The sequence below is a fragment of the Rhea pennata genome, chromosome 13 (assembly GCF_028389875.1).
Source record: "Rhea pennata isolate bPtePen1 chromosome 13, bPtePen1.pri, whole genome shotgun sequence".
Taxonomy (NCBI): Eukaryota; Metazoa; Chordata; class Aves; order Rheiformes; family Rheidae; genus Rhea; species Rhea pennata.
The window spans coordinates 18,863,905-18,889,973 of record NC_084675.1 but is presented as its reverse complement, the minus strand read 5'-3'; the positions used below and the strand labels follow the sequence as shown (position 1 = coordinate 18,889,973).

General features: G+C 41.5%; 1 protein-coding gene across 1 annotated transcript in view; it reads right to left on the bottom strand.

Moving 5' to 3' along the window:
- Nucleotides 1-24,630, bottom strand: part of GAN (gigaxonin) — a 29,346-nt gene extending 4,716 nt beyond the window's left edge. Inside the window, exons 1-9 of the mRNA XM_062586403.1 lie at nt 24,464-24,630; nt 12,041-12,155; nt 10,854-11,204; nt 10,163-10,380; nt 9,011-9,132; nt 8,441-8,553; nt 7,243-7,392; nt 5,973-6,109; nt 5,266-5,394 (exon numbers count right to left, since the gene is read on the bottom strand). Coding sequence (XP_062442387.1) covers nt 5,266-5,394; nt 5,973-6,109; nt 7,243-7,392; nt 8,441-8,553; nt 9,011-9,132; nt 10,163-10,380; nt 10,854-11,204; nt 12,041-12,155; nt 24,464-24,630 — 1,502 coding nt within the window. The remainder of the gene's footprint in view (nt 1-5,265; nt 5,395-5,972; nt 6,110-7,242; nt 7,393-8,440; nt 8,554-9,010; nt 9,133-10,162; nt 10,381-10,853; nt 11,205-12,040; nt 12,156-24,463) is intronic.
- Nucleotides 24,631-26,069: the final 1,439 nt, after the last annotated feature.

Below are 26,069 nucleotides of genomic sequence, written 5' to 3'. Positions count from 1 at the left end.
CAGTTAAAACTCGGAAGGAACAAAGACAGGAAGGGCGAGGGGTCACGTTTCATCAGAGCTTGACTGCGCTCCAGCTTAATGTGGGCTGATCATTTGCCTACTGCTTGAGCAGTATGGAAAAAACACATGACGACAAGAAAGCTGGAGTCTTCAGGAATTTGAAAGCTCTTTCCGCAGCACAGCTGTCCTGCACGCTTCCCTGGGATGGCTCTACCAGAATGAACTTGAGAAGAACAGAGGAGGTGGCACATTCCTTTGTAACCACAGACAGAAATGGTCAATATGAAACCGAAATGGGCCTCCTCTGAAATCAGAGGGGGGAAGAATCCCTAATTTTTCTTGTTTTGAAGTGGTATAAAGTAAAAATCCATCCAAAGAACTACAATAAGCAAGATAGTAACTGTTTTACTTTCACATGAGAAGTAAACCAGAGAGGCAGCATAGAAGAACCAGCCTATTTCGGACACATCACCTTAAGTTCATACCAGCTGTGTCAAAGCCTACAAATGAATGGAAATCTTTTGAGTGGTCCTCCTACTGACATGCTACCAGACAGCCAGCTTGTTTTCTCATTGCATTTGCATAGGTAGCATTTCCTTTGGATGAGGTTCCTGTGCACTGCATGGTAGCATCTCTGTAGTTACAAATACTATGCTACAAGATCATTTAACTTACTATTTACATACTGTTTAGAGAGTTTCTGTGGTGTTCCAGTAGCAAAGAGAATTATTTTAAGTGGTGTTTAGCAAGTACTGCTCCTGAACAAGCATCTCATTTCTTCTCTCCCCCCCCAAAAACAAAACAAAACAAAAAAAAAAAAAACAAAAAAACCAATATGCTGCAAAATTTGGTAAGTGATTTTGAACCAGGAGCTAGTAGAAAGAAGGTCTACCCCACATTTACAGAACACCAGTGAAATGCGGCAGTAGCTCTATTCAAGGACAGAGCGTCACCAGTAGTTTTATCATGCATTTACAAAAATCCTACAGGCAATTTGTACTCTATTAGGGATTTCCAAATATCCAAACTGAAAAGAAAAAAAGCATGTACAGACATCATCCAGCTGTCCACACATCTATGTGAAATGCAAAGGCATGTCATATGTTATAAACTCTGGCTGAAAGACTAAGCCAAGGAGATCTTCAACACATACTTAAGGCTTCCTGTTTTCTATGGACTAAGCAAATATTGGATCACTGAGCCAAGATCACCCTTTTGCTGTCCTTGTCTCCCCCTTTCCACTTTTTTTTTTTTTTTTTTTTTTTTTAAGAATAATTCTTAGCTTGATGACTACTTTAAAACCAGGAGGTAACGTACACAAAGTTTAATCCATAGCCACTGAAGAATGTGCATCCTGAAAACTTGCATTAATTGAAAAAAAATCAGATACAGATCATTTCAATTTTATGAGAATTATTTACTGTATTATCTGTCCACATTTCATGTATATGCTGGTATTATGACTCATTTTGTTAATTACTTTTTATGGTGCAGTTTAACAAAAGTCTCAATGTTTATTATTAAAATAGCGTGAAGTTCTTTGCATCTTCCTCATCTTCAAAAACATCTGTGCCATGGTTAAGGATAACAATTCCAAAAAGACTACACTGTGAAATATTCTGGAATAAACTACTATCAGACTGAATTATGTTAAACAAATTAAGCTTCAGTTCTTTAATCCAATCCAAAGGATGTTTATGCTGTTTTGTATAAATTAATATATTTCTACATCAATATCAGTATAAATACTTATACACTAAGTAAAACCTGTAACTTCAGTTCTTTGTTCTAGACATCCCAGAGTTCACAGTGCTAAATTCTGCATTTTCAAGCAACAAGATCTAGAGATTAGAGTGTCACAGAACTGTAAGGCACATGCACGATCTTCATCTTTGTTTTTTTTTTTATATATACAAATGCACTACTATACATAATTGTAAACTAACAAGATCCGATGGCTGAACTCCGTACAAAAAATTCTGTTCAAGAAAATGAACAGTCCCAAAGTTTCTTATAGGCAGCTAAAAAAAAAATATATAGGCTGAAAAAGTCTGCAGTTCATTATGAACACAATTATGCAGTACTTGGTAAGTTATCAATGCAAAAGAGTAAGTTAGAAAAACAATGCACACAGAAAATCCACTGTGGAGTTTGTTTTGTGAGCCTTTCTGGATGGATATATGCTGGATGTATACTGTGCTTTTGGCCCAGTGGTACTAAACAATCTAACATACTGCTCCTTTCCACAAATCTTCTCTTTTAACCCAGTACTTCAGACTTTTGCCAATCATATGCACATGCACTATCAACGTGTTATTTCAGCTTCAATTAGATGGTTCCATTATCATTCTTTTCCTTAACTAGAAAAAAAAAAAGATCATATTCTTTAGAATCTCAGGTGCTTATTTGCTTCATGTACTATCTGACTTTTTGTAGTTCTCTTCAAAGCAAGAGGAAATTAGTGTTACTTGTACCAGAAACTTACTGAGGAAGCAAACAAAATGTCTAGTAATGAATTAAGCACCTAAAAACTGCCTAATATTAATTTAAGATGAAGAATCAATCTTTGTATATATCATATTAACCATGCATATTGAAAAGGTATTATCCACTTGTAAAAAAGTTTATAGCATCACTTATGCTTTATTCAGAGCTGAGCAATGATGCATTGGTGACCCTGCTGAGCAGGGAGGCTGGGCTGGATGATCTCCAGAGGTCCCTTCCAACCTTACTGATTCTATGATTCTATGATTGCAGAGCACACTCAATGCAAGTAGAATTACTTAACTACTCAGTTGCCCCTGCCCCAGCATTTAGCATATGATATTCACAGATTTGAGATGCATATTATTTTGAGTAAAGGGTGAAAGCTAAATAAAGTGATTTAATTTGTACTCTGTTATTTCTGAATCAGTTTAAGAAATAAGAGTCATGTTTTTCAGAAACAGTCACCTTGCCCTCATTTGATGCTCCCAGCCCACTACTATAATCAAATTATGACACTTTCCCATCTCAGTCTTAGTGCAAAGAAAAAGAGTACCATCATGAGAACAGAAAGAATTTTGTCTTGATATTGGCAGGGGAATATTTTGTAGTGAGTTCCCTTTTGGGATTATTTTCCCTCCTCCCCAAGGAGGTACAACTGCTCAGGTTTCAAAATCACCATCATGGCTGGGGTGTTCTGCTTGCACAGATGTATCTAAAATAATCTGAAACTCAGGATAATTGTTAGTCCTCCTGAGTAAGAGCTAACACTATCAAACAACATGGTAACACAGCACCCTCTTCTGGTAACTAATACCACTTCAGGAGCTGAAACCAGTGGACCTTCAAAAACATAAAAATGGGAGTTATAAAGCCAGAGTATCAGCATTACCAGAGACAAAGCCTGGATATCTCAGCAGCCCTCAACACATGCTTCCTCCAGTCCGTAGAGTCAGATTACTTGCCTCCATCTCACCTTCCTCTGTGCCAGCACAATTCACAGGCCATTCACATGCTATACAGGGTGCTACATTTCAATAAAAACAGTTACCTATCTTAAATTTGCATCTATCAACAGGTGTCAGGGGAGGAAAAAGAGGCACCAACCCAAGACCAATTGGTCTGGTATATTTAAGGAAGATTGACAGTTGTAGGGAAAGAAATATGACACCTCCAAAAATACCAATACCATGATTTTTACCACCATTCAAGAGCTGAAGCAATTGCATTTGTAGTATATCTTTACATGAATCTAGGAACACCTCTAGGATGCCACCAAGTTAAAAAAAGTAATTATATTCGAAATACTGCCAGCTACACAACTGCATTGCAGGCAGTAGGTGGCAGTGAGAACTCACTGACATCAAGGCTGGGACTTTCAAACTTCTGCTAAATTACACTTTAGGAAAGATTAATCTGTAGCAACCAAGGAGACTAGAAATTTACAGCCACTGGTAAGAATCTTGAGCTATATACCACCTTTCAAAAAACACAGCCAGTCTGGAAATATTTCAAGCAAATCAATTAGAAACAGCAACTGGGATGCAGGGAAGCATTTCCTGCCAGAACTCTTTCCTTCTGGGAGAACTGTTGTCCAGAAGTTTATTTGCTTTAGTATTTCTCCACATCCCCAAAGGATGAGAAATCACTATAGAACATGAGGAACAATAAGCTATCTTATCTGCCTGCTTCCTCTAGTCACATTGAAAGAAGCTGGAGGAGAAGAGATACTCTTCAATTACAGCTGTTTATTTTTGACACTACTTGGAACAGAGAAGATTTTCATACAGAAATTGAAGTCTCTTTACAACCACATCTTATGAGAAAATCATATCATAAACTTACACCCTATTTTCAGGTGCTTTCATAAAGATCGGTCATATATTGGTCTTTATTTTGTAAAACAAACATTGATCTCCTTCACTGTCAACAATCCTTGAAATATCTGACAGCAAAGTCTTATTTCAATGTAGTTTATAAATAAAGACATCCAATTTATAGTTACACTCAGGAAGAAAGCTTGGGAGGTATCAAAGCTTGTTTATTAGGCCTGGAAAATAAGCCAAACTACATGCAAAAATTTGTCTAATATAAATTATGTTTCAAATAGTTACCACATGTATTAAAATCCACCTTAGGCTTTATTACAAGAGCCAGGAGATAACAAATGTCATGAGAAACAGATTCAAAGCAAACACAAGGAGATTAGCCATGCACAGTGTGTAGAGATAACTGAGGAATGCACAGCACCCACAGCATCATTCCTATGACAAAAGCCTACATGGATTCAAACAGCCATCACATGAGTGCTAGGAACAGAAATCCATGAAACAGCTTTGTTCCAGCAGCTCTAGCTCAGGAGCTACCTAAGCTGCAAGTCTCTTGGAACAGGCTTGGATCAGAGGGAAGTATTGCTATATGTTCTTACACTTCTCCACAAGCATGAGTAAAGGGTGGGTGACAGCAGTGTTGTGAACTTCAGAAAACTGCAGAGCACAGGGGAAGAGCCAGACAAACCACTTTTAGAGTCACTGTTTTCCTCCCGTTCAGGGACAGACAGGATGTGTGACAGGGCCACCATGGAAAGTCAAGAGCCTAGCACAATGCCTTAGAGGCACAGTATGACCCAGTAGGGGTGTTAAAAGGTAAAATGAGCAGTAGAGATGCACAGTAAAGGTCTAATACGCCTTTAAGTGTTTTATATGCTTTTCAGTGGAGGTGAAACGGTCAGATCAGTATCTAAATTATGTATCTCCTATGTTAATAGCTGCAGCTAGTTACCTTTTAAACTCATCGTGATAGAATTCAGATTTGCATGTCACCATCTCACTGGCTTGACTGTCATCACGACTTCTGACTCCGCCAAACACGTAAAGCTCAGAGGCAACTCCGCAGGCTACTGCACCAAATCTGAGAAGCCAAATCAGAAAACAAACCTGTAAAGTATCTGAACCATTCTACATAACCTTTTGAACTTTCTCCATTCTGGGCAGCTTACATATTCAACAACATTAGATGAGTCACAGATATGAACTCTAAGCTAGACCATGCAAAAGAATGGAACAATAAGCATTTATCTGTGGACAAAATTTTGACATTTCACTTGAACTACAATTTTCAGTTTTTGTTCTGCATCAGGGCAGTATTCCTTGTAACATCAGGATGTATTTAAAACTCTGACACATTACTCAGCCACATCTTGGCATTCCCGTGACTCGGAAAGACATGGTGAAACTCAAGTAGTCCTTAACAGAGATCTTAAGTATCCTTCAGAGAAGCAAAGACTTCTCTCCTTACCAGAGGACCAGCACTTCAGCATTAAGAACTGTACAGGTTATCAAGTATACACTGATACAACACTAATGACAGCAACAATAAACTTTTTTTAAAAAGTAAAAATAAGTCTTTAAGTACACTTTTCTAACTGTTTTGGAAGGTTCTAACTGAATATATTCTTTTAATCTAGATTTATTTCCATTTTCACCCACCTTCTCTCTTTTAGAGGACAGATTGCTGTCCATTGCTGAGTCCGAGGGTCATAACATTCCACAGATTCAAAGAGTTTTCCATAGGAGCCTCCACCCATTGCATAGATTTTCTTCTTCATAGCTGCATAGCAGCCAATCTTGAATGAAGGAGGGGGGGGGGGGAAAATACACCTAAAGTTGCACGTAATATCAAGAACTCAAAACTAAAGAATCTTGTTTAAAGTGTTAAGTGTCAGAAAAATCTTGTCAGGAAGCCTAATCAAAATAAATAAAACAATCTAAGTAATAAGGCAGAGAAGAGGAGAAGAGTCTTAATTAAGTTCATAATCATATTGTAAATAGAATTTTTAAGCAAAGAACAGTCTCTAAGCACAAGGGCAGAGGTGGGGGAAGGTTAGTTCAGATTTCTTTACCAGGTTTCTCTTTCAATTCAGAAAGAAATGAGCTTAAAACTGCTCCTTTTAACTGGCTAACCAACATAGGCTTTACACTAGTGACTACCACTCTGAACATTAGGTCATTTATTATCAAACCAAAGGGAAGAAGACATAATAAAACTAGATTAAAGTATTGCTCATGTTGTGCAATGCTGTTACAGTTCAAATTGCACAATGTTGTCTTCAGTTTAATTTCTCTTTATCATCTGCTCTGTGACAAGTCTCCAAAAAACTCTGGCTGCATAAAAATTTCTTTTCATTTTCTCTGCAGTGAACAGCAATGAAATCAACTATACAGCCTTAAATCATTAGTTCTTTAAATGTTTACTTGTCTGTCAGTGTAGATGCAACATTTTTTCCTTAACATTTATTTTTGCTTCTGAAGAAGCAGCAAAGCAATCAAGAGCCATTCAGAGTGAGATAGGAGGACAACAAAAGTTGAACAAGCACTGAGAAGACTAGAAGTATCTTCCTTCTGCCACTTCAGGACTTAGCACTATAGACTGATCTCTGGGAGGAGGAGGGGGGTAGTCATTAAAAAAAAAAAAAAAAAAAAAATCCTAGTGGTAGTTTAAAACTTGGGCGGGGTAAAACGAGGAGCAAGGCAGAAAGTGAGAGCGGGGCTCGGACTTCCACACCGCATCGCGCACAACACTGCCCGTGAAAATTGTAAGCAGCAGTTATGTATTGCTACAAAGCTGCTCTCTTTCATCTCAATTTGAACAGTATTTGTTGCAGTTTTTACTAGAAACAAAGGGTCAAAATCTACATTGGCCTTAACTGTTTAACAATAAATAATGCTATAAAATATGATCATGCAATGCAGTTCTTACCTTTCTAACCATGGTCAAGTCTGGCTGCTTGGTCCAGGTCCGCTTATAAATATCATAACTCTCCATAGAGATTAGTTCCCTTTCACCATCCTCACCTCCCAGAATATACAGAATTCCATCAATTTCTACCACTCCAAAATTATGTCGTGCCTAAGGAATAAAGTCAACATTGTACTGATTTATTTACAACAGCAACTATGTTTTACCATCTTTTTTTACCATCTTTTTTTTTTTTTTTACCATCTGCATCTTATCTGCAGCATTGCTGAGACTCCACCTTTTTTGTTTAAAAAGAAAAAAAAGCAGCATCTAGAAATTTTTAAAATGTTATTCTAAAGAAAATAGAATTCAAACAGATGAAATAGCAAAACCAAAAGCAACCACACAGAAATCCAGAAGCAGTGCTTGGCTGCGTTTCAGTTTTGCATAGTACTGGTCTACTAGATGAAGCTGCTGCTGTCAAAATTTGGACCCATAATTCTGCAGAAAGGCACCTCTACTACTTTACAGTGTAGGAGCACATCACTCACAGTCTTAATCATAGCTAATAGGAAAAACAATGCATCATAAAGAAAACCCATAGTTGTAGTTAAATGCAAGTTCAGCCCTATGCCAACAACTGTCTTAGCTGAAGAAAAACTACAGTTCATTAAAAACCTACATTGATTTAAGAAAATAAAACAAGGTACATTAAAGGATATATGCTTACATATAATAAACTGTTACTGGAATGCAAACATGAAAAGGAAAACATCAGTTCAAAAAATTAAATATAAATGACTGTACAAGCCAAATTCTGTAGTCCTCTGTCCACTTCTGCTTAGTCCACCCCCTAATTATGTATTATATACGTAATTCTCTTATACATAACACAGAGGGGAAATATGTATACTTTTTTTAAAAAGGTCAGTATACAGAAAACATTAAGGACACTACATGATCAATTCAACATGTAATTCACAAAATTCTGTAGTTCAGCTTTACAGCTAGCTCTTGTCCAATAGGAAGTATTTTCTACATCCTATATTCATCATTGGACCAAAAGCAAATATAAGAAATAAAGAGAAGGCAGTCTGCACCATGATTTTGAATGAATAAGATGCAAATGACTGGAGGCTCAGAATAAAATTTTGCAGAAGCAATCGAACATTTTGCCAAAGTGAAAAATTAAATCTCAAGAGTTAGATAGTGATCTTGCCTCGTTCATTGGTGGCAGGGAACTCCACGAATTGGAATCTGGATCATACTTCTCTCCAGAGCTTAGCGTTGCCTTGTTTTCATCCTGACCACCAAGCACAAATAAAAATCCTTCTGTAAAAACAAAATACGTGATCTTAAAAACAGGATTCATACCTGTGCACTCAGCAAGACCACAAGACCTGTTAGCTGCACCTTAGAATTCATTAAGAGACTCAGATTGGTCACAGGTCAAACTCTGGACTGGAGGAGGTAAAGCTCCAGTCTATCACTGCAGAGAGAGAGTTCAACAAATTCAGTGATGTAGCAACTAACTACATCTTACTTAATACATAAAATGTTCCTGGAGAGACAAACATAGTAGACTCCTGCAAAATACGGAACTTATTTTATAACGTTCAGATGCAAGAGATTATCACAGAATAAAGCAGCATTCTCGGCAGACAAATCAGCAAGAAATAACCCCAATGTCATTAATCTCGAGGAAAAAAATTATGAAGTGTATCTCAGATTTGGAGGTATTGGCAGATTTCCACACTATTGGCCTTACAAACACAAGGTTCCCCTTTACCTGCTGACAATACTCCATGGTTGATCCGTGGAATACTCATAGGAGCAAGTTCAATCCAGAGCTGCCTGTTGGGATCGTAAAGAGGACACATGCACCGCATCACTGAGGTGGGTTTCCTTGACCTGAATGCAGGAAGGGAAGGTGGAAGGAAAAAAAGGAGTACATAGAGAAACAGACATAAATTTACTAGTTAATTGTTAGCACCTTCGCCTGAAATACACATGATTTAATACACATTCATAAAATGTAGCACTTCCCTGGTAAAGAGGAGTTTTAATAAGTTTGCCCTGCAGGTTAAACATGCATAAATGTAATTGTGTACAGTTTGGAGACATAAAAAGCAGGTGCACCTCATTCTTACTGTATCTGTCCATAATATAAAATTTTTAAATGACGAACTTCCAATGAATTAAAAAGCATTGATATAGCATATTAGTGATCTTTGTAAAATGATACACAAACTGAATTGCAAAGTTATTTGAATCTTATTGCAGTCTCTAAAGAAGAGACATTGAATGCTAAATTCACTTAAAGATAGGACAAACCTCTCCGCTGTACCGCAAGAGATATTCAAGAAAATAACAGAATTATTCTGTGGAATAGGACTTTTCACCTGGCATCTCAGATGCACCAATAAATACTTATCTTTGGAACTAGACTTATCATAAACAAAACAGTTAAAGCAAAAGACATGCTCATTATTTTTAAGATTTTTTTTATATATAGATTGATGAAACTAAAGATCTGAAAACAATGTTGTGCTTATTTTGGATAAAATCTATTCAGTTAAAAAAAACAGCTAACACTCCCTGAATAAAATGAATCTCTCTAAGTAAAAAGTCTTAAAAATAAAATTAGGTTTAGATCCATAGCATCTATATATTTTACATGTATGAAGCACCATGAAAGGTTTAGTTTTTAAGATTAAAAACCATAAGTTGAATTTGAGAAAACTGTTAAAAATAACTATTGCTGAATCATTCAAAAGTATTTTAGTTGTTTGAACAACTTAAACATTCAAAGGATAAAGCAGCAAGTATAGGAACATTAGATGCATATATACTCTTCACATTGTGTTTTCAGACACGCTGCGAATGCTAGCTGCTTACATTTTACCATCTGCTACGGCCTGCAATGCCACTCAATACTTACACCCTTTCTTCTCCCCCGACAGTCACTATACACTCGGAGTAACCCCTGGGCTTGAAGGAGGCCAGCATCGCCTCTCCCTGCTGCGGGGGCGTGAGGGGAATATTGTTGCATTCTTTGACGATCTCCCGTACCAGCGGTTCACTCATCATCTGCTCGCGTAAATATGCTGCATCTAAGCCTGAAACCCACACTGCTGACATAACATCCTTCATGTGAACCTGCAGAATGGGATAAATGGAAGAAAATTGCCAACACTCCACAAAACAGCAGTCATACATACAGAAATTTCTGCATCAATCAAAACTAGAAGAACTTGAAGAGTAGTGTTGGTATATGGAAGTAATACTAAGATCTACATCACAATGTTAAGAAAACAGATGAAGTTTTCAAAGTTTCACTGAAGAGGTACTACTTGCTTTCTCTACAAAAACAAGATGATACCATCAATGCCGGAAAAAAGAAGAATTTTTGCTTAATGTCTATTAAAAGACATCACAAGTATAGCAGATAGTACATCCCAGTTTTCATGCTTTTACTGCCACCTCATCTGCATTTCTGACAAAATTCAATTAATTCTGTGAATTCAGGGCTGCAATAGCAGCCCTGAAAGACATCTGTTCAAAACTCCTGCCAATTAGAATACGTGTAGTTATTTGAGTCGTATTCAAAAAACGAACTCTGATATCCTTACCTTTCTTGATTCTGCATCATGAGAAATCCACCTGATCACTGCTTCAAAGACGTATCTTTCATTTCCCACATTGAGCTTTTCCATTGACAGCACTTCTTTCAGTTTTTTTGGAGTCAGTTCCAAGAATTCTTCTGTGTTGCTGACATCTCTAAAGTGAGTTTCCAGATACTCTGAGGCAAGGTAGTGAACATGATGCAAACAATAGTGTAGTGCAAAGTCCCGAATCCCAATACAGTTCTCAGCAGCTATACAACCTTCTAAAAACTCACAGCAGAGAGCTTTTAAATCTGTAAGCAGCAGGAGATCAGCTGCCTGTACCACATCTTGGATAGTTTCTTCATTTAGCCTGATCTGCAAGAATTAATTTAGAAGTTACAGCTACTATCACTCATTGATACATGAGATATCCACATTTATAACATGCATTCTCAGTGGCTGAAAAAGGAGTATTAATGCTAGTATCTATTTCTCGTAAATTTTATATAATTACTGCACATTTATAAGTGAATAGAGGACTGGAAAGGCATTAATTTAACAAAAGGTATTTGCAGAACTTTGTCCCTGAAGGAACAATGAAATTACTAATCTAATTGAGAATCTAAGATGAATTTTGGGGAGGAAAAAGATTCAGAACTCACCTGCCTTTTCTTTTTCTGCTGAAAGTTAAACTAATTCAGCAATCTCAATCTGTCTCCACACCAATGTTAATCCCCACTAAAACTAGCAGAACAAGATCAACTCGGACTGAAAGGCATGCTGTCACTAACGAGAGGCCAAAAAATTGGACATTACGGGGTCAGTAAGGAAGGATGCCTAGTGTCGTAAAACATGCAAGTTCACTGATGGGGTCTTAATCTCCCTTGCTAGCAACCCAGTTATCTTTTATTATCCTAAAAGACTGCATGTTTTAAATTAGGTTACTGGAGACATTCAGTTTAAAACAAGCATTTGACAATAAATCTTTTAAAGGTCTTCCCCTACTCTATCATAAAAACAGAGAAAGGGTTCCTGGAGTGCTTACTGCCTCTTTTTCATATGCAAAGCTGGAGTGTTATTTACTGTTTTACAGAAAAAAAATTATCAAAGTTTTAAGGCAAGATTCTCAGATTCATCTTTCTAGACAGTAGTGTAAAAATTTTATTTTGCTGAAAATTTTCATTTCAGTCTACTTCTTTTTAATACCATACCTGCCCACTGAAGATGTAATCTAGAATCTCTTTCATGGTATCAACAGATATCCCTTCAAGTTCAATCTTGTAAGTTGAGCCATCATCCTTTGGAGGATTATAGTTCAATTTTGTTCTGAGGAAGGGAAAAAAAAAGCTTAAAAAAAAAGAGCTCATGACCTGGGCATAGCACTTTTTTTCTTTAGAAAACAGCAAGAAAGCTGCAGATCACTTTAGCCATAACAGATCTGTTAAAACCCTGCAACATAACTTGAAAATTCTCTCTTGATTTAGGACAAAAAAGCTGCATTTACAGTCTCTAACATTGCTCATCACATTTCCAGACTGAACAATTACATGAGCCTTGCAAACTTTTCTTGGCATCAAAGAGCCAAAGTAATTTTTTCCTGGCTTATTCATCATCATCGGCATTCATAAACTTCAGTCAGAAGTTAGTCACAGAGTACTGCTGATGGATGAAATGTAGGGATCTGCTCTGGTAATAATGAGCCCCCCCCCCCCAAAAAAAAAAAACACTTTACCAAAAAAATCATTATCATGAGCAGATGCGATCAGAATCTACACTGGCAGCATAGATATTTTGCTTGCATTACCATTTTGTGTAGTTTATGATGTTATCAGCCTATCATTTGATCTGGCCACAACCAAACTATGCTCACCGTTCTAGGAAACGGACTATATTCTGCTGAATCAAGCTTTAAATATTCATCTAAACCATTGGATACTGTACTTATGAGCCATTAAACAAAAATATGTAACATGAACAGTTTGATGTTCTTTTGAACAGAATGAAGGACAACTGGAGAGAAAGAGACGGGGAAACAACGCCGCAGCAGCAGAGCTGCCTTTCCACCCATCACACTAGCACAGGCACTTTCCTAGGAAAGAGTACTCCAAGTGTTCAGAGAAGAACATCCCCCGATCCAGTAAAAACAGCCACCAGGGCCAAGAGATGATAATCTTGAACATTTGCTTTCACACTTTAAGGAACTAAGAACATAACATAAAAGGACCAGAAAACTTGGTTCCACTGCCTGATTATATCACTGCATGTGAAAAGCAGTGGCTTAGCTAAGCTGCAAATGTCTTACTTTGTCACTGCTGTCCGCTACCCTTACTCACAATGAGTAAGGGCATAAATATGATTTACCCAAGAGCTAGATTCTGCTTCACTTACTCAGAATAAATTAGTTTCTCACAAAGATACTATTCCCGTTAAATAATACCCTAATCTAGAGCAAGCAAAGTGTGAATAATCATGGTAATTTTAGCCCCTCAGTCAGTCATATTTGTGGAGTTGTTTTCTCATAGCTTTTCTAAGCTGCCAAAGATCCATCTCCAGTTATCCGGACACTCTCAGATTTAACACTATTCCGATTTATGCATATGACTAAGCTGTCTGGAGCTAAGCTGAAGCACCTAGCACAAGTTACACAAGTAGCAGTATTAACAACAATATAATTGACTCAGTAAGTTTTTTTTCCCCTAACACTTGGAAGATTAAAGACATTCTGTACGGCTTACAGCAAAGCACAGGCTACTCCAACAGAAACGGATCCGTGACTTGTCAGCTTAGAGGTTTTCAACTGACAAGATAGTTCCAGCAATACTGTCCAACTTGTATCAGCTCGCTCCATCCTCCCTCGAGTGCTAGGGCAGAGCATGAGGAATACGTACGCTTCTCATGCCTGCGAGCTCCAAACGAACGCACACACATGCGCACAAGCATGTCCTGGACGCTAATACTGCTTTGATTTAATCACTGTGTCTTTACACAGATTTTTCAAGTCTAGCCAAACAATTTCTCTCAATTTTGTGTGTGCCAGTTAAGAGTTCTGGGTTCATCCCTTTCAGCACAGGCTACGTGTTTCCTGGAATTAAATTGCATTTTCTGTTACTTTAGCAAACATTCTCAGAATCTGCAACATCCTTCCGGGAATCACCGGGGGGTGGGAGGGAGGTACAGTGAGCTGGGATCCGACCGGACAGGGGCCGAGCCCCAGCAGCACCTGCAAAGAACCTGGAATTTCAATGCACTGTTGGTTCGAAGCCAGACGCAGGGCATAGAACAAACAAGCTGCATGACAGCACTAATGGGGAGATTAGCGTGAGGACTGGCACTGTTTATCATTTGCTTTCATCTCAGCATCACCTGCACACACCCAAGCTAAATCACCTCCTTGCATGGACTTTAAGCAGGGACACCTCCTAGAAACAAGCAAGTGTTGTTCACAGTTTTGAGCCTAACCAGTTATCAGCCTAGCTGCCCTACTTGCTGTGTATTATTTGAGGCCACAATTGTTTATCTGAACGAGGGTGGGAGGAAAGCACCGATGTCAACCAAAAAATACAAACACTTAGTAGAAAAAATATTCACATTACACAAATGCATCTTGGCTAGTTTCAAACCGAACTTTGTTCCTACAACCTGTCCTGAGAAACGGCAGCTATTGGTCACCTATCGGTCACACAGCTTTAACATAAAGGTTACTAGATTCTCTCTTTCGATAGAGATTTCCAGACCACAGCACAAGAAGCATTCCCCAAAGGCAGCTGGAGACACTCCTTGCAGCTTAAATCGGCGCTACAAGACAGCTGCAGGCTGATGGGAGCAGAGGAGAGAAGAAAAAACAACACAAAACAAGGTTAAAAAAAGGGAATGCATTATAATAGCTTTAGGGCTGAGGAAGGCTAAAAAAAGGTTAAGAAAGATTAAGAGAAAATTGTGAGTCCAGTGTGGAAGTGTTTCATAAGAGAGGAGGAGGAAGGAGTGTGTATGTAAGAAGAGAAAGGAGACGCTGCCTCTTGCATCACCCGGCAGCACCCGCTTCCACGCCCCACCAGCAAACTGAAGTTTGGGCATCCTTGTTGTAATACAAGCAACAGAGAAGAAAGTTTCCAAACATGTTTGTTCCCAGGTCGGAAGAAACGGGAGCAGACAGCAGGTCACGAAGACCTGGTTTGACTGTAGTTCTCCAGCACATTCCACTTTGGAAGAAAAGCTTTAAACCTAAACAGGGCTTTTTGACCTCCCTTCCCTCCCAGAAAGGGAAATTTTTTTCCCTGTTCTGCTCTTCCCTGCAGTGATTTACTCAGACTACGATTTCCACGGCCAAAACCTGGAAGTGGAAATCAAACTGACACACAGAGATCTGCCCAACTGCAGGACAACTGCTTCCAACACTGGCACCAGAGCTTCTCCCTCTGCACAGCACTTCAACTACTCCAAGCATGTTTTAAGTTGCCAAACCACAGGAGAAAAGGCTGCCTCGCTCTTCCTTAACACAGAAGAAAGATGAGAACATCCAGAATTAGAAGGAAAAAGAACCTTACAGCCAACTAGAAACGTTATTACCTGGGAGCAGAGTGCAGCTGACTGTAAGAGATGTAGACACAGCTGGGAAGAGCTGGAGAGAGGAAAACAAGCAAACCCTCAAAATTCCTTCGTCCTGTTTTCTTAGGTCACTTAATTTTCAGCAGCTTTACTCTATACTTTAAGCACTTTAGAAATGTGTTTTCACTTTTACAATTAAAAAGATTACCACCATAAGAAAAATTTGCTTCTGATTTACACAGGAACATAAATCAAAATGTTCTACAAACACTGCCTGAGAATTATGAAATCTCTTACATATGTCAGGAAAACAGCTTGGCCATATACCAGTCATGAAAACAGCTGTGGTATTATACACACACATTTAGAATCTGCTCTTCCACCTTACTTAAGGAATACAATCTTATGAGTCATCTGAAATGTCACTGCATAAGGCAGCATGAAGGAACAAATGCACTAGCTCTTCTGTAAAGGTAAGTAATAGTCTGAGCAAGGCAGATCATTAAAGTGAAAATAAGGGCTTAAGAATAAGCTTTGATACTGCTAGGAATCACAGTTCACATCTAGCAGTATAAAACTAGTCACAGAACAGATTCAAATCTTAAAAAAATTAAACTGTTCACAGTTCTTTGTCACATTAAGTTGCACTGCCAACCTGTTTTTTTTAAATACACTAAAAAAAAATATGCAAGCAAAGCCCATTCAGAAAGGAGCCTTGTGCCTGAAAACTTGTTTTTCTTATCTTTTACAGCTGATCTCAAAAGGGGAGGGGGGAATAAAAAAAAATAAAATGAAAGACAAAAGAGAGGAGTCAGATACCATATATAAGGTTTGCTTTCCCACCTGAGTGAGATAGAGACTTTAAAGGTAAAACTATTCCCACAGAATTCTATCTTATTTGCAAACTGTTATGGAAAGATAACCCAATGTATTTCTAAAGCAGTGACATAAGAAAATAGCAGTATAGTTCCTGGAATGCTTTAATCCTTAGAGTGCTGGTATATTTGTACCTAATCAGGTAAAGAAAACATCTGCCAAGATTACACCCTCATGAAAGAGCATATTCCAGACCACATTCACCTCAAGTAAGTTTGCAATATTTACAGTCAACAGTAATCAGAAAACGTGGGAAAAACAGCCAGTTGCTTTGTTTTGATGCTTTAAAATGAAAAAAAAAAAAAAAAAAAAAGGTTAAATAAATCAACTTTCTGCACTGCAATGATGCAAAAGCAGCCAACAATGCAGTTTCACTGATCTACTTATAAAGCTGTAGTACAACGTCAGAAACAAAACTTCCAGAGACAAGAGGGAAATAGCTTTGTTTTGGAAAGACAGTTCCTTCCAAAAGGCACAATTTTGCTCCAGAAGGACTAACCGTACGGCCGGTGTATGCTGGAAAAGCCTTGCCAATACTGCTACGTTAGTAAATCTTAGGACTGAAGCAGCAAAACAATCCTTCCAAGCCAAGTAATACAGTCATTTTGCCAATATATTCTTTGTCTGCACCACTATTTTGGCCTTTTCAAGAGAGCATTTTAAAAAGAAGTCACACCTCTAACCAAAGTTACCAGCAAAGACATGCACTGAGACTAAAACATGCTCACAGCTGTGACTCAGGCCCAAGGTAGAACGGGAACACCAAAAACACCACGTCAGTATTTTAACTTTTTGCATCAATAAGGAGAAAACTTTAAAATTCTGGTTTCAATGTTAATACCATCAACTTAGTCCCCTTCTAATTTGAGCTTCCCACGTGGGCTCATGAGACTTATGAGTCTGCCTTTCTACCTGCAACACTTCTCTTTCCCCAAGACTGGTCCTTCTGCATGCAAATAATAATAATAAACATTATTAAGTAGGTCAGACAAAAACATGATGCAGCAGTTCACCCCACCCTCCCCCCTCCTCCAAAAAGACATTTTACAACCAAATCAGAAGGTTTTCTTTGAGGTCGCACCCTGGCCTTCAGCAGCAGGCATAAAAGGCTGCCTTCACCACACCCTATAAAGAGTGCCAGCTTTCAGATTATTTTGGCTATACCTCTCTTTTTAAGATTATCTGTAACTGTAACTTCAGGTCTCAAGGCTAAACAGTCCACAGCTCAGCATAAAAAAATGGAAAATTCATCTTGCTTTGTTTAAGAGGAACAATGACGAGGAACAACTTAGTTTTCAATAGACAGAAAAATCACGAGTCAGCCAAAATTTTAAGTCGGCCACAGCAGAAAAAAAGAACGAAGCGGTTCCTTCCAGAGCAGCAGAGGGTGGGTGTCCAGGGCTCAGGGGCTTTGCTCGATGAAGAGCTTGTTTACCCTGAAAATCTGAAGGGACTCGATTACACTGATCTCATCCAGAGCTAGATTCTAATCTAAGTGAGAGATCTACTCCCAACCAGCATGTCTTGCCTAAACATGCGAGTTGGCCATAAGTAGACAGAACACACATCCAACTAACATGGTCTCCATGAAGGGACTCCTAGAGCTTCTAAGCAACTGTAGGCACTGCTTAAATTTATGGTTTTTTTGCCAACTTAAGAAAAAAATAGAATTTTAAAAAAAAAAAAAAAAAAACAGTAGCAGGTAAGATTACAAACAAGCCACAAGCAAGCAACGTGGAGGAGCTGGCTGCTGGGCACCCATGGCTTAAGCCAGACACCTGCCTGCTGCAAAACGCAAAGCCTGTACCTGCAGCTGATGGGAGCCGATTCAGCTATCCCGTCACACGGAGCACAGATTCACGACGTGCTTTCTTATATAAGAAACACCTTTTACATCACGACACTTCTGAGACAGTTTTGTAGCTGTACCTTGTTATATAAGGAACGGCTTCTGAAACACGACATTTCTGTGCTGTTGACTTTGGAAAGGGTTTGTTTTGTTTAACATCTAACAGCCCTTTTCCTTAGCAGGCAGCAAGCTAGCTAATGTGAAGCACTGGTCAAGGCATCTTCTCAGTAAGCTAAATCAATGTGACACTTGTGACATTTTTGTGCTTCATAGGATGCTCAAGTTCACTCACTAAATAGATGATTCATCAGACTTTCACTCCATGTCAGCTGAAAATTATAAGCTATTTTCTACTAACAGTGCTATTATATGTTGGACCCATGACTTCCTTAGAAGAGAGAGGGAAGGCATTTCTGGAATACAGCTTTAAATCAAGAACTGAACATCATCTTATTTAAAATATGTTCTCTGTCAAGTTAGTTCTGCTTTTAAATTTATTAAAATGCTTTCTTAAAAGGAACTAGTACAGCAACACACCCACGCTTGTTAAATCTGCAATTAAAAATATTAAAGAATATAGTGTCATGTAGCATCTCTAATAACCTAAACATTTCTGACTTACTGAAATCATATTTGGAAAGCATCAATGAACTTGCTACACAAACTTTGTTTTATCAGGTCTTTATACCTCATCCTGTTCTTATAGCATATAGAAGAAAAGCACATCAGAGTTTTCCTCAATTGCTGGCAAGAAAGAAGCGGAACGCCTAAAATCAAAGCACGTGCATAATACTGGAGGACAGTCAGAAGAAGTAACAAGCACTGTGTTTCTGTGTGAACCCAACCGAGGAAAGCACCAAACTAAACACATGTCGAGTTGGAAAACTGAGGTCTGCAAGATCGCAGGGAAAAGTGCAGACAGCCAAGAAAAACGAAACAGGAGTATGGTTTTCACCAGCACAAGAATGAGCCAAGAGTCTACAATTCAGCGTACTAGATGTGTCCATAAACAATAACACTTGTATTAGGCAGCTTAAAGTTGCTCAGGTGGTATAAACCAACATGCCTCAAGACATAAAACAGTCACCAGGTACCTGGCATTAGGAACTTACTTCCTTGACAGGCAACAAATAATTTCAGAGCTGTCCACGACAGTGGTGTTTTGTTCCTTTTCTTGGCTACATTAAGTAGTGGCAAAGACAAAATACGGGAGATAAAGGACATTCACTTGACAGCGCGCAGGCAGCACCATGCTAGCGGGACTGAGGGGTAGACCTTCACACCACAGATGAAACAGAAGCCTGAACAAGTAGAGAGTCAAGAAGAGATGAACTCTGTAAGGCCATCAAACATGTAATTCTTGCATTTGCTAGTCCTCATTCGCAGCTAGGACCAACGCGTGCAAAACGGATTCAACCAACCAAACGCCCAGACGGCTCAGCTCTCCACATCCCTTTCCTCAGGCAAATCAGCACCTCCAGAACAGCACTGTTCCAGCCACAAAATACTCCCAAGTATGCAAAAATATATATATATAATAATAGAAATGCCCTTTTGATAATAAAGATTTTTCCAAACAAGGCAATTGACACAGGCGTAAAGGCTACCTAGAGAGTATCAATTACCCAGACATCCCAAAAATCTCCATTCCGCCACACCTCTTTCCACCTCAGCTTGCCTCTCAAAGCACACAGGTACCAAACCGTGCATCTTCAGAGCCCAGCCACCTCGCTTCATCTCACAAGTCCTCTGGCGTAGCCAAGATGCCCCAATTTCCCCTTCTCCCCGAGTCGGACACATGGAAGCAGCCCAGATGCATTTGCTTTCTGTTCTGAGCTGGGCAAGAGCCTTTTTGCTTCCTTCAGGCCATCTTCTCGGGACTTGTTAGAACAGGAATATAATTAACAACAACTCATGAAAGCCTAGTAGAGCACTTTTTAAACCCCTATCATAAGCTCCCAACAAACCCTTGCCGTTGTTGCCCCTGTTACTAGCTCAGACCTAACACACATTGAAGCACTTCTCCTGAGTTACGCCACATGCACAGTGTTTCTGGACCCAGCTACTACTTGGATTTACTGCTTCTCAAAGTGATAGAGACTTAAAGAGTGACTAATTCGGATAGGGCTAAAGCATCACCGGTGACACTTCAGTTTCATGGGGAAAACGTTCCCTATTTAAAAAACAGCTTTAAAATGAAAATCTGGCCTGCTGGTTTGTCCAAACTTCATACAAGGGTTTGAACTGTCACAACAACCCGTGCAGTTCACAAGAAACAGGCACAAATTTCTCCTAAGAAATTGTGAACATGGTACGGCTTTAAATCTCCAGGATGAGACAGTCACTACAACCTCTTGCTCTGGAGGCATGCAGGGACGCGAAGAGCAGACCGACAGAAAGGCAGGGCAGACGCGTGTCTTTGACCTGAAAGGAGCACAGAACAGTTCAGCTAAATCGCTTGAGAAAACAAGGTCCCGATTACCAAAGTACCTCCTCACTTTAACAGCAGTTTGTCAGTGATTTCAGTATTAGTCACAAACAGACAGAGCTCTGGAACACCGTTTAAAGAGTCTGTTTGTAAACACCAGCATAAGTTGAACAAATGGGTAGCGGGAAACAAGCAGCAGAAGCAACTAGCACATGTTGACTTCTACCTCTGGCTTGTTACCCCTGTCAGATGGGGCTGTCACAGGACAAAAACTACCCACTGGTCAATTTTTTTTTTTTTTTTTTAAGTAAATGGGAAAAAAGTGAACTTAATTTTGCATTTTCCAGGTAAGCATAATAGAGCCCCCACCCAAAAGACAGAAGAAAATATGGTAGTAGAGCCTTTACTAAGTTAGAAGAGCCTCACAGAATATATGCATTGCATACACACATCCATCTGTAACCTGTTCATGCATAGGTGTGTAAATAAAACATGCTGACATAACAAAAAACACATTAATTTCAAACACCGCAGTGAAGCAGAACAAAGCAATCACTGTGTAAAAGCATTAAGTCTAAGATTTTGGGTTCAAGCATTCTCCTTGTTAAAACAGTTCTGAGCTCTCTGCTATATAGACTGGCAGGCAGGATGCTACCAGACTATTGAGAGCCACAAGCTTCAGCTGGCCCCAAACTATTCATGCTAGACAGCGACAGATCTGTTCGGAGGCAAACATTTGCTCCTACTGTTGAGGATACCAGGAATACTTAGACCAAATCAATCCTATAAAAGGTTTGTGGATATATGCTGCTACTTATGCCAAACTCCCCAGCAGAAACATAGTGTGTCCTGCCAAAAGCAGACTTACACCAGTGTAATTTGTACTAGGTTCACGAATGAAGTAAGTTCAAACCAACAGAAACACAGCTTGGGCAGTAAAACTGTCTGCATTGAGGATACTGGCAGGACAAAAACTGTTTGGGGGTAGAAAAAAAAAAGTGCAAACTTCTGGCTGATTCATTGCAACGTAGAAAACCCACAGGCTAAGCTGGCGCCAATTTAACTTGTCTGGGACACACAGCAATATCCCGTTGAGCGAAACCACACTTTGTCTTAGGGCAGCATTTTCATTTGGGATTCTCCTTTTCTCAGGCTCAGGAACAGACCACAAGATGTTAGAGATACACATGGAGATTGCTGGGTTTTTTAAGTGGCAGGATTTGCTCCAGGGGCACACGAAGGGATTAGATAAGCCTGCACGGACAGGGCAGTTCTGCGGGAATTCGCACAGCCGCCCAAGACCTCGCTGCCCTCACAGCTGCACGGGACTGGGCATCAAGCAGTGGAGGCTAGACCTCAAGAATCAAACTACCATAAAAATTTAAGTTTACTGCTACCACAGACAGCAAATCTATTCATAAATTCAGTAGTTTTTTTCTGTACTTGCAGAAGCTAGCCTACGGAAGGAAGGGACAGATGGGACCTGCAACGCTAGTAAGACTGCCCCATGCTGCTGCTTCATCTTCACATCCTCCCTCCTCTTCCCTCAGAATCTGCCATTTTCGAGCTCCGTGGATAACCCAGCTGCCAAATAACTAGAGCGAAACCACATCACTGTAATTTAAAAGTGACAGAGTCACAACCAGTCAGCCAAACAACTTCCATGCAAAACTAAGAACAGGGAGCGCGCCTCCCTCTGCAGCTACACAAATCCCTCAGCGCAGGCTCTGCTCACACCCAAGCCGCCCCCTCAGAAAATCCCATGCTTATTTTCCCACTCACACCCTATATTCAGTATTCATGCAAACCCCACAGGGCTTCTCAACGTGCCCACCAACTTGCCCCTAGTCAGGGCACGTAAAGACAGAGCGCCAACTAATCCCGCCACTGCCTCGCTGCTAAGCGTACATTTCCCATATCCACTCATTTTTCCACCCAGTAATATTTCTGATACTAGTTACTAGACTTTCTGAGCTTTATATTGGAATTTTCAAATGAAAGCAACCTAAATCAATCAACACTTGGAGACTTAGACTCTGGTACCAAAGCATGCTTTGCAGTCATCTAGCCTTCAAATACCTTTAAGGCAAGATTCACAAGTCTCCTCTAACAACTTTTTTACATAAAAAAAAATAAATAAATCACTTTATTAAAAGAAATTCAAAAGAAACAGGACTAAATATTTGCAGAAACTAGGGACAGGCTAAAGGTGATTTTTGTCTCTAACAAGAGCCACTGAAATGTTAATTTTGACTTAGAAACTTAATTTTCCCATACTGGCAACCTACCTGACCAATTCTATCCAATAGGAAGAGCAGCTGGAATAAGAGAGAGATCCTGGAGTGGTAGAAAGAAGGGAGACAAGCAGCACAGGTGAAAATTAGGCTCTGCAAAGGTTAGGCAAGACAGATGTGTTTCTTAATGCACCACAGAAAAAAATGGTATGTGTTATTTATGGTTTACTACCTATTGCAAGCCCAAGGAGAAAAGATGAGTAAGCTTAAAAAAAGGGTATTTATATAGTAATACATGTAACCTACATTCACACATAGTTAATGAGTTCCTTGATGGGATCTGAACCTCAACAATTTTAAGTTTAAAACAACCACAACTTTAATGACTGTTTTGCTGTTAATGTAGTTATGCCTGGTGCTCTGACTCTTCCCTGGACACTTTATTAGCCCATGTTTCCCAGTGCATTTTTCAGAGAGGAATGACAAAATGTAATACTTAAAGATGAAACTCTAATTAAAGGATACCACAAATTATTCTACAGAAAAGATCTTTTTTCAGAGAGTATCCCTTTTCATAGCAAAAGGCTGCACAGTTTATGTAAAACCATGCGATAATTAGAGTAGCATTTTTTTCCCCAAGAATATGACCTCTTTCCATCTAAACCAAACCTTTCTTCTCAGCCGAGAAGCCTTTGTTAGGACACTAACTTCAGATATGACACAGGGTCATCTAAAGTACTCATAATGATGATCAAGAAGCTAGAAAACATCCTGGCATTTTGAAGAGTATTGGATCAACTGCTCGTATTTATTTCACCCTCATGTCTCCAATTAGCCCTTCGCTACGGTCTTCCATAACTGCTTCTGAAGACAAGAGTGGAAAAAATGACTATCAGCACCTCAGCTCTTTGGTGTCATTTGGCAAATTCTTGCTGCTCTTCTAGTTTTGGTAAATTTTATTTTACTCCTCAGCCCTCCTAGCCAATGCATAATGCTAGTCTGTGTACTACGGAAAAAAACAGGCCCTTAGATTTTAAGTTAAAAGATCAGAAAACTGTTCCTTTAAGTCTGTCCTTTCCTGACATCCAGTTAAAAGTTAATCTCCAGCTTCACATTCTAGTCATTCTTTATCTTCATACCTTAAGAACGCTGAAGCTCTACAACCACCACAACTACAGTCATCGCCCAAAAATATCGTCCTGCCTGGGAGAGCGCAGAATCACGAGGCTGAAGCCTGCTCCAGCCTCACGACAGTCCTAAGCTCCCGCGAAACTGCGCGGTCTGCTCCTGCTTCACCCGCTAAGGCGAGATGCGCGCCTCCAGCGCCCGCGGACGGCGGGGCTGCTACGAAAGGAGAAAAAAGGGAGACCCGAGCCCCCCCAGCACCACGGAATTCACCCCCAGGCGCCCCCCGCGGCCTCTCACGCGCGTCCTACGAGGATCTTCCCGCCGGGATGCGCCGCTCCCGCCCCGCGCCCTCGGCGCCCTCGCTGCCGGGCGCCCGAGGGAAGGGGACAGCGCTGCCGGGCGCCAGCCCGGGCCGCCTCGGACACCCGGCGGGCGGCCCGGCCGGGGCAGCGCTCGGGCCCGCGCTGCGGCGCGCCGCTCGGCCGGCCAGGGCCCGCGGAGGCCCGCACGCACCGCACGAGCCCGACGCGGGCGCCCCGCTGCCCGCCGCCTCCGGCCGCGCCGGGCCCCGCACCTGATGTAGGGGCTGGCGGCCGCCAGGATGTTCTTCTGCACGGGGATCTCCTCGCCCTCGAGCACCAGGTGCGCGTCGCAGAAGCGGCTCTCCTCGCGGAAGGAGCTGAGGGCGCGCAGCAGCCGCGCCGGGTGCTGCGGGTCCGACACGGCGCTCGGCCCCGACATGCTGCCGCCCCGCTCCGCGCTGCGCCCGCGCGCCGCGCCCGCCGCTGACGTCATCTCCCCGCGCGCCGGGCGGGGCCGCGCCGCCCCGGGGGAGGGGCGCGCGCGTGCGCGTGCGCGCGGGGCGGCGGGGCGCGCGGCGGGCGCGAGCGCGCTTCCGGCCAGCGGCGCGTGCGGGGTCGCTGCCCCCCCCCCTTCCCCCCCCACTCGTGTTCGAGGGCTAAATGCGGGGGGGATGCGGTGAAGCGAGGCGCGTCTGCGCAGTGCGGGCTGGGCCCCGCCGGCGGCCAATAACGCCCTTTTCGGGCAAAAAGAAGAAAAACAACAACTCTAAAAGGGCCGTTCCCAAGAGCTCCGGCCGCGCGTTTGACGTGCGCGTCGTTGCTGATCCCGCCTGGTCCTTCTTTAGCAGCAGCCAGTATTTAAGTAGTGAAAGTGTGAGTTTGCACCAAGTGAAAGCGCTGCAGAAGCCGTGGCTTCGCCGTGGCTTCGCCGTGGCTTCGCCGTGGCTTCAGTCGGCCTTGCGGCCGGGCGGCGGCAAAGCGGAGCGCGCCGCGGGCCCGGCCTGGGCTGAAAGCGGCCCGCCCTGGGTTTCGCCGTTCGTGGAGCGCCCCGTTGCGAGGGGACATGGCTGTTTCCGCTGGGAGGACAGCGTTTCCTGAGGGCCTGGTCCGGTCTACCCGCAGCAGATAGCACGCTTCTGTCACTGGCGCTTCGGTAAATCGGTGACATCTTCAAAGCACGACATTGAGAAACATCTATCTGAAACGGGGAAAACTTAACTCTGCGTTCTGTGGTTCACCCTAACACAGGTTGAGAGTGTCTCCAAATAGTTTTACCACTGGAAAAATCAGAATAAAGGTATCTGGAAGTGTCAGCACGGGGAAGAGAAATGAACGTGTTTGCAAAGGCAACGTGGTGGTCGCAGAAGCGGGCACGGTGCCCTGCCCCAGGTGGAGGTTTCCCTGGGCGCCTGCCCACGGCGGCCGCGGCAGGTCCGAACTCTGCCGAAGGAGGTTGCTTTCGAAGGCGGCGCATAGCCCGTGCGAGGCGGCCTTTGGCGTTCGCCCTTGCTTAGGGGCTCTGCAGGCAGGAGAGGAGAGGGGCGCCGAGAGGAGCGCCGTGCGCCAGGCTTGTTGCGCGGCTTTGACCGAGTGTTTTAGGAGAAACGGTGAATGTGCTTCACACCCTGGCATGACGGAAGGCATGAAACCAGACTAACTCCCGTGAAACACCAGCAGCGCGTGGCTGGCATAACACAACATACCCGTTTAAACGTATTAGAAGGCCACTTCTCCTGGCCGGGTTGTAATTATGGTCAATGCCCTCCGTCTGCGTAGGTATGGCAGAATGAGGAAGAGCAGAAGAGATCAGAGCTCTCCTTGAGCGTAATGAAAGCAGAGACTGCTCTGCATCTTGCACTGCTGGCAAAAGCTGTGTTC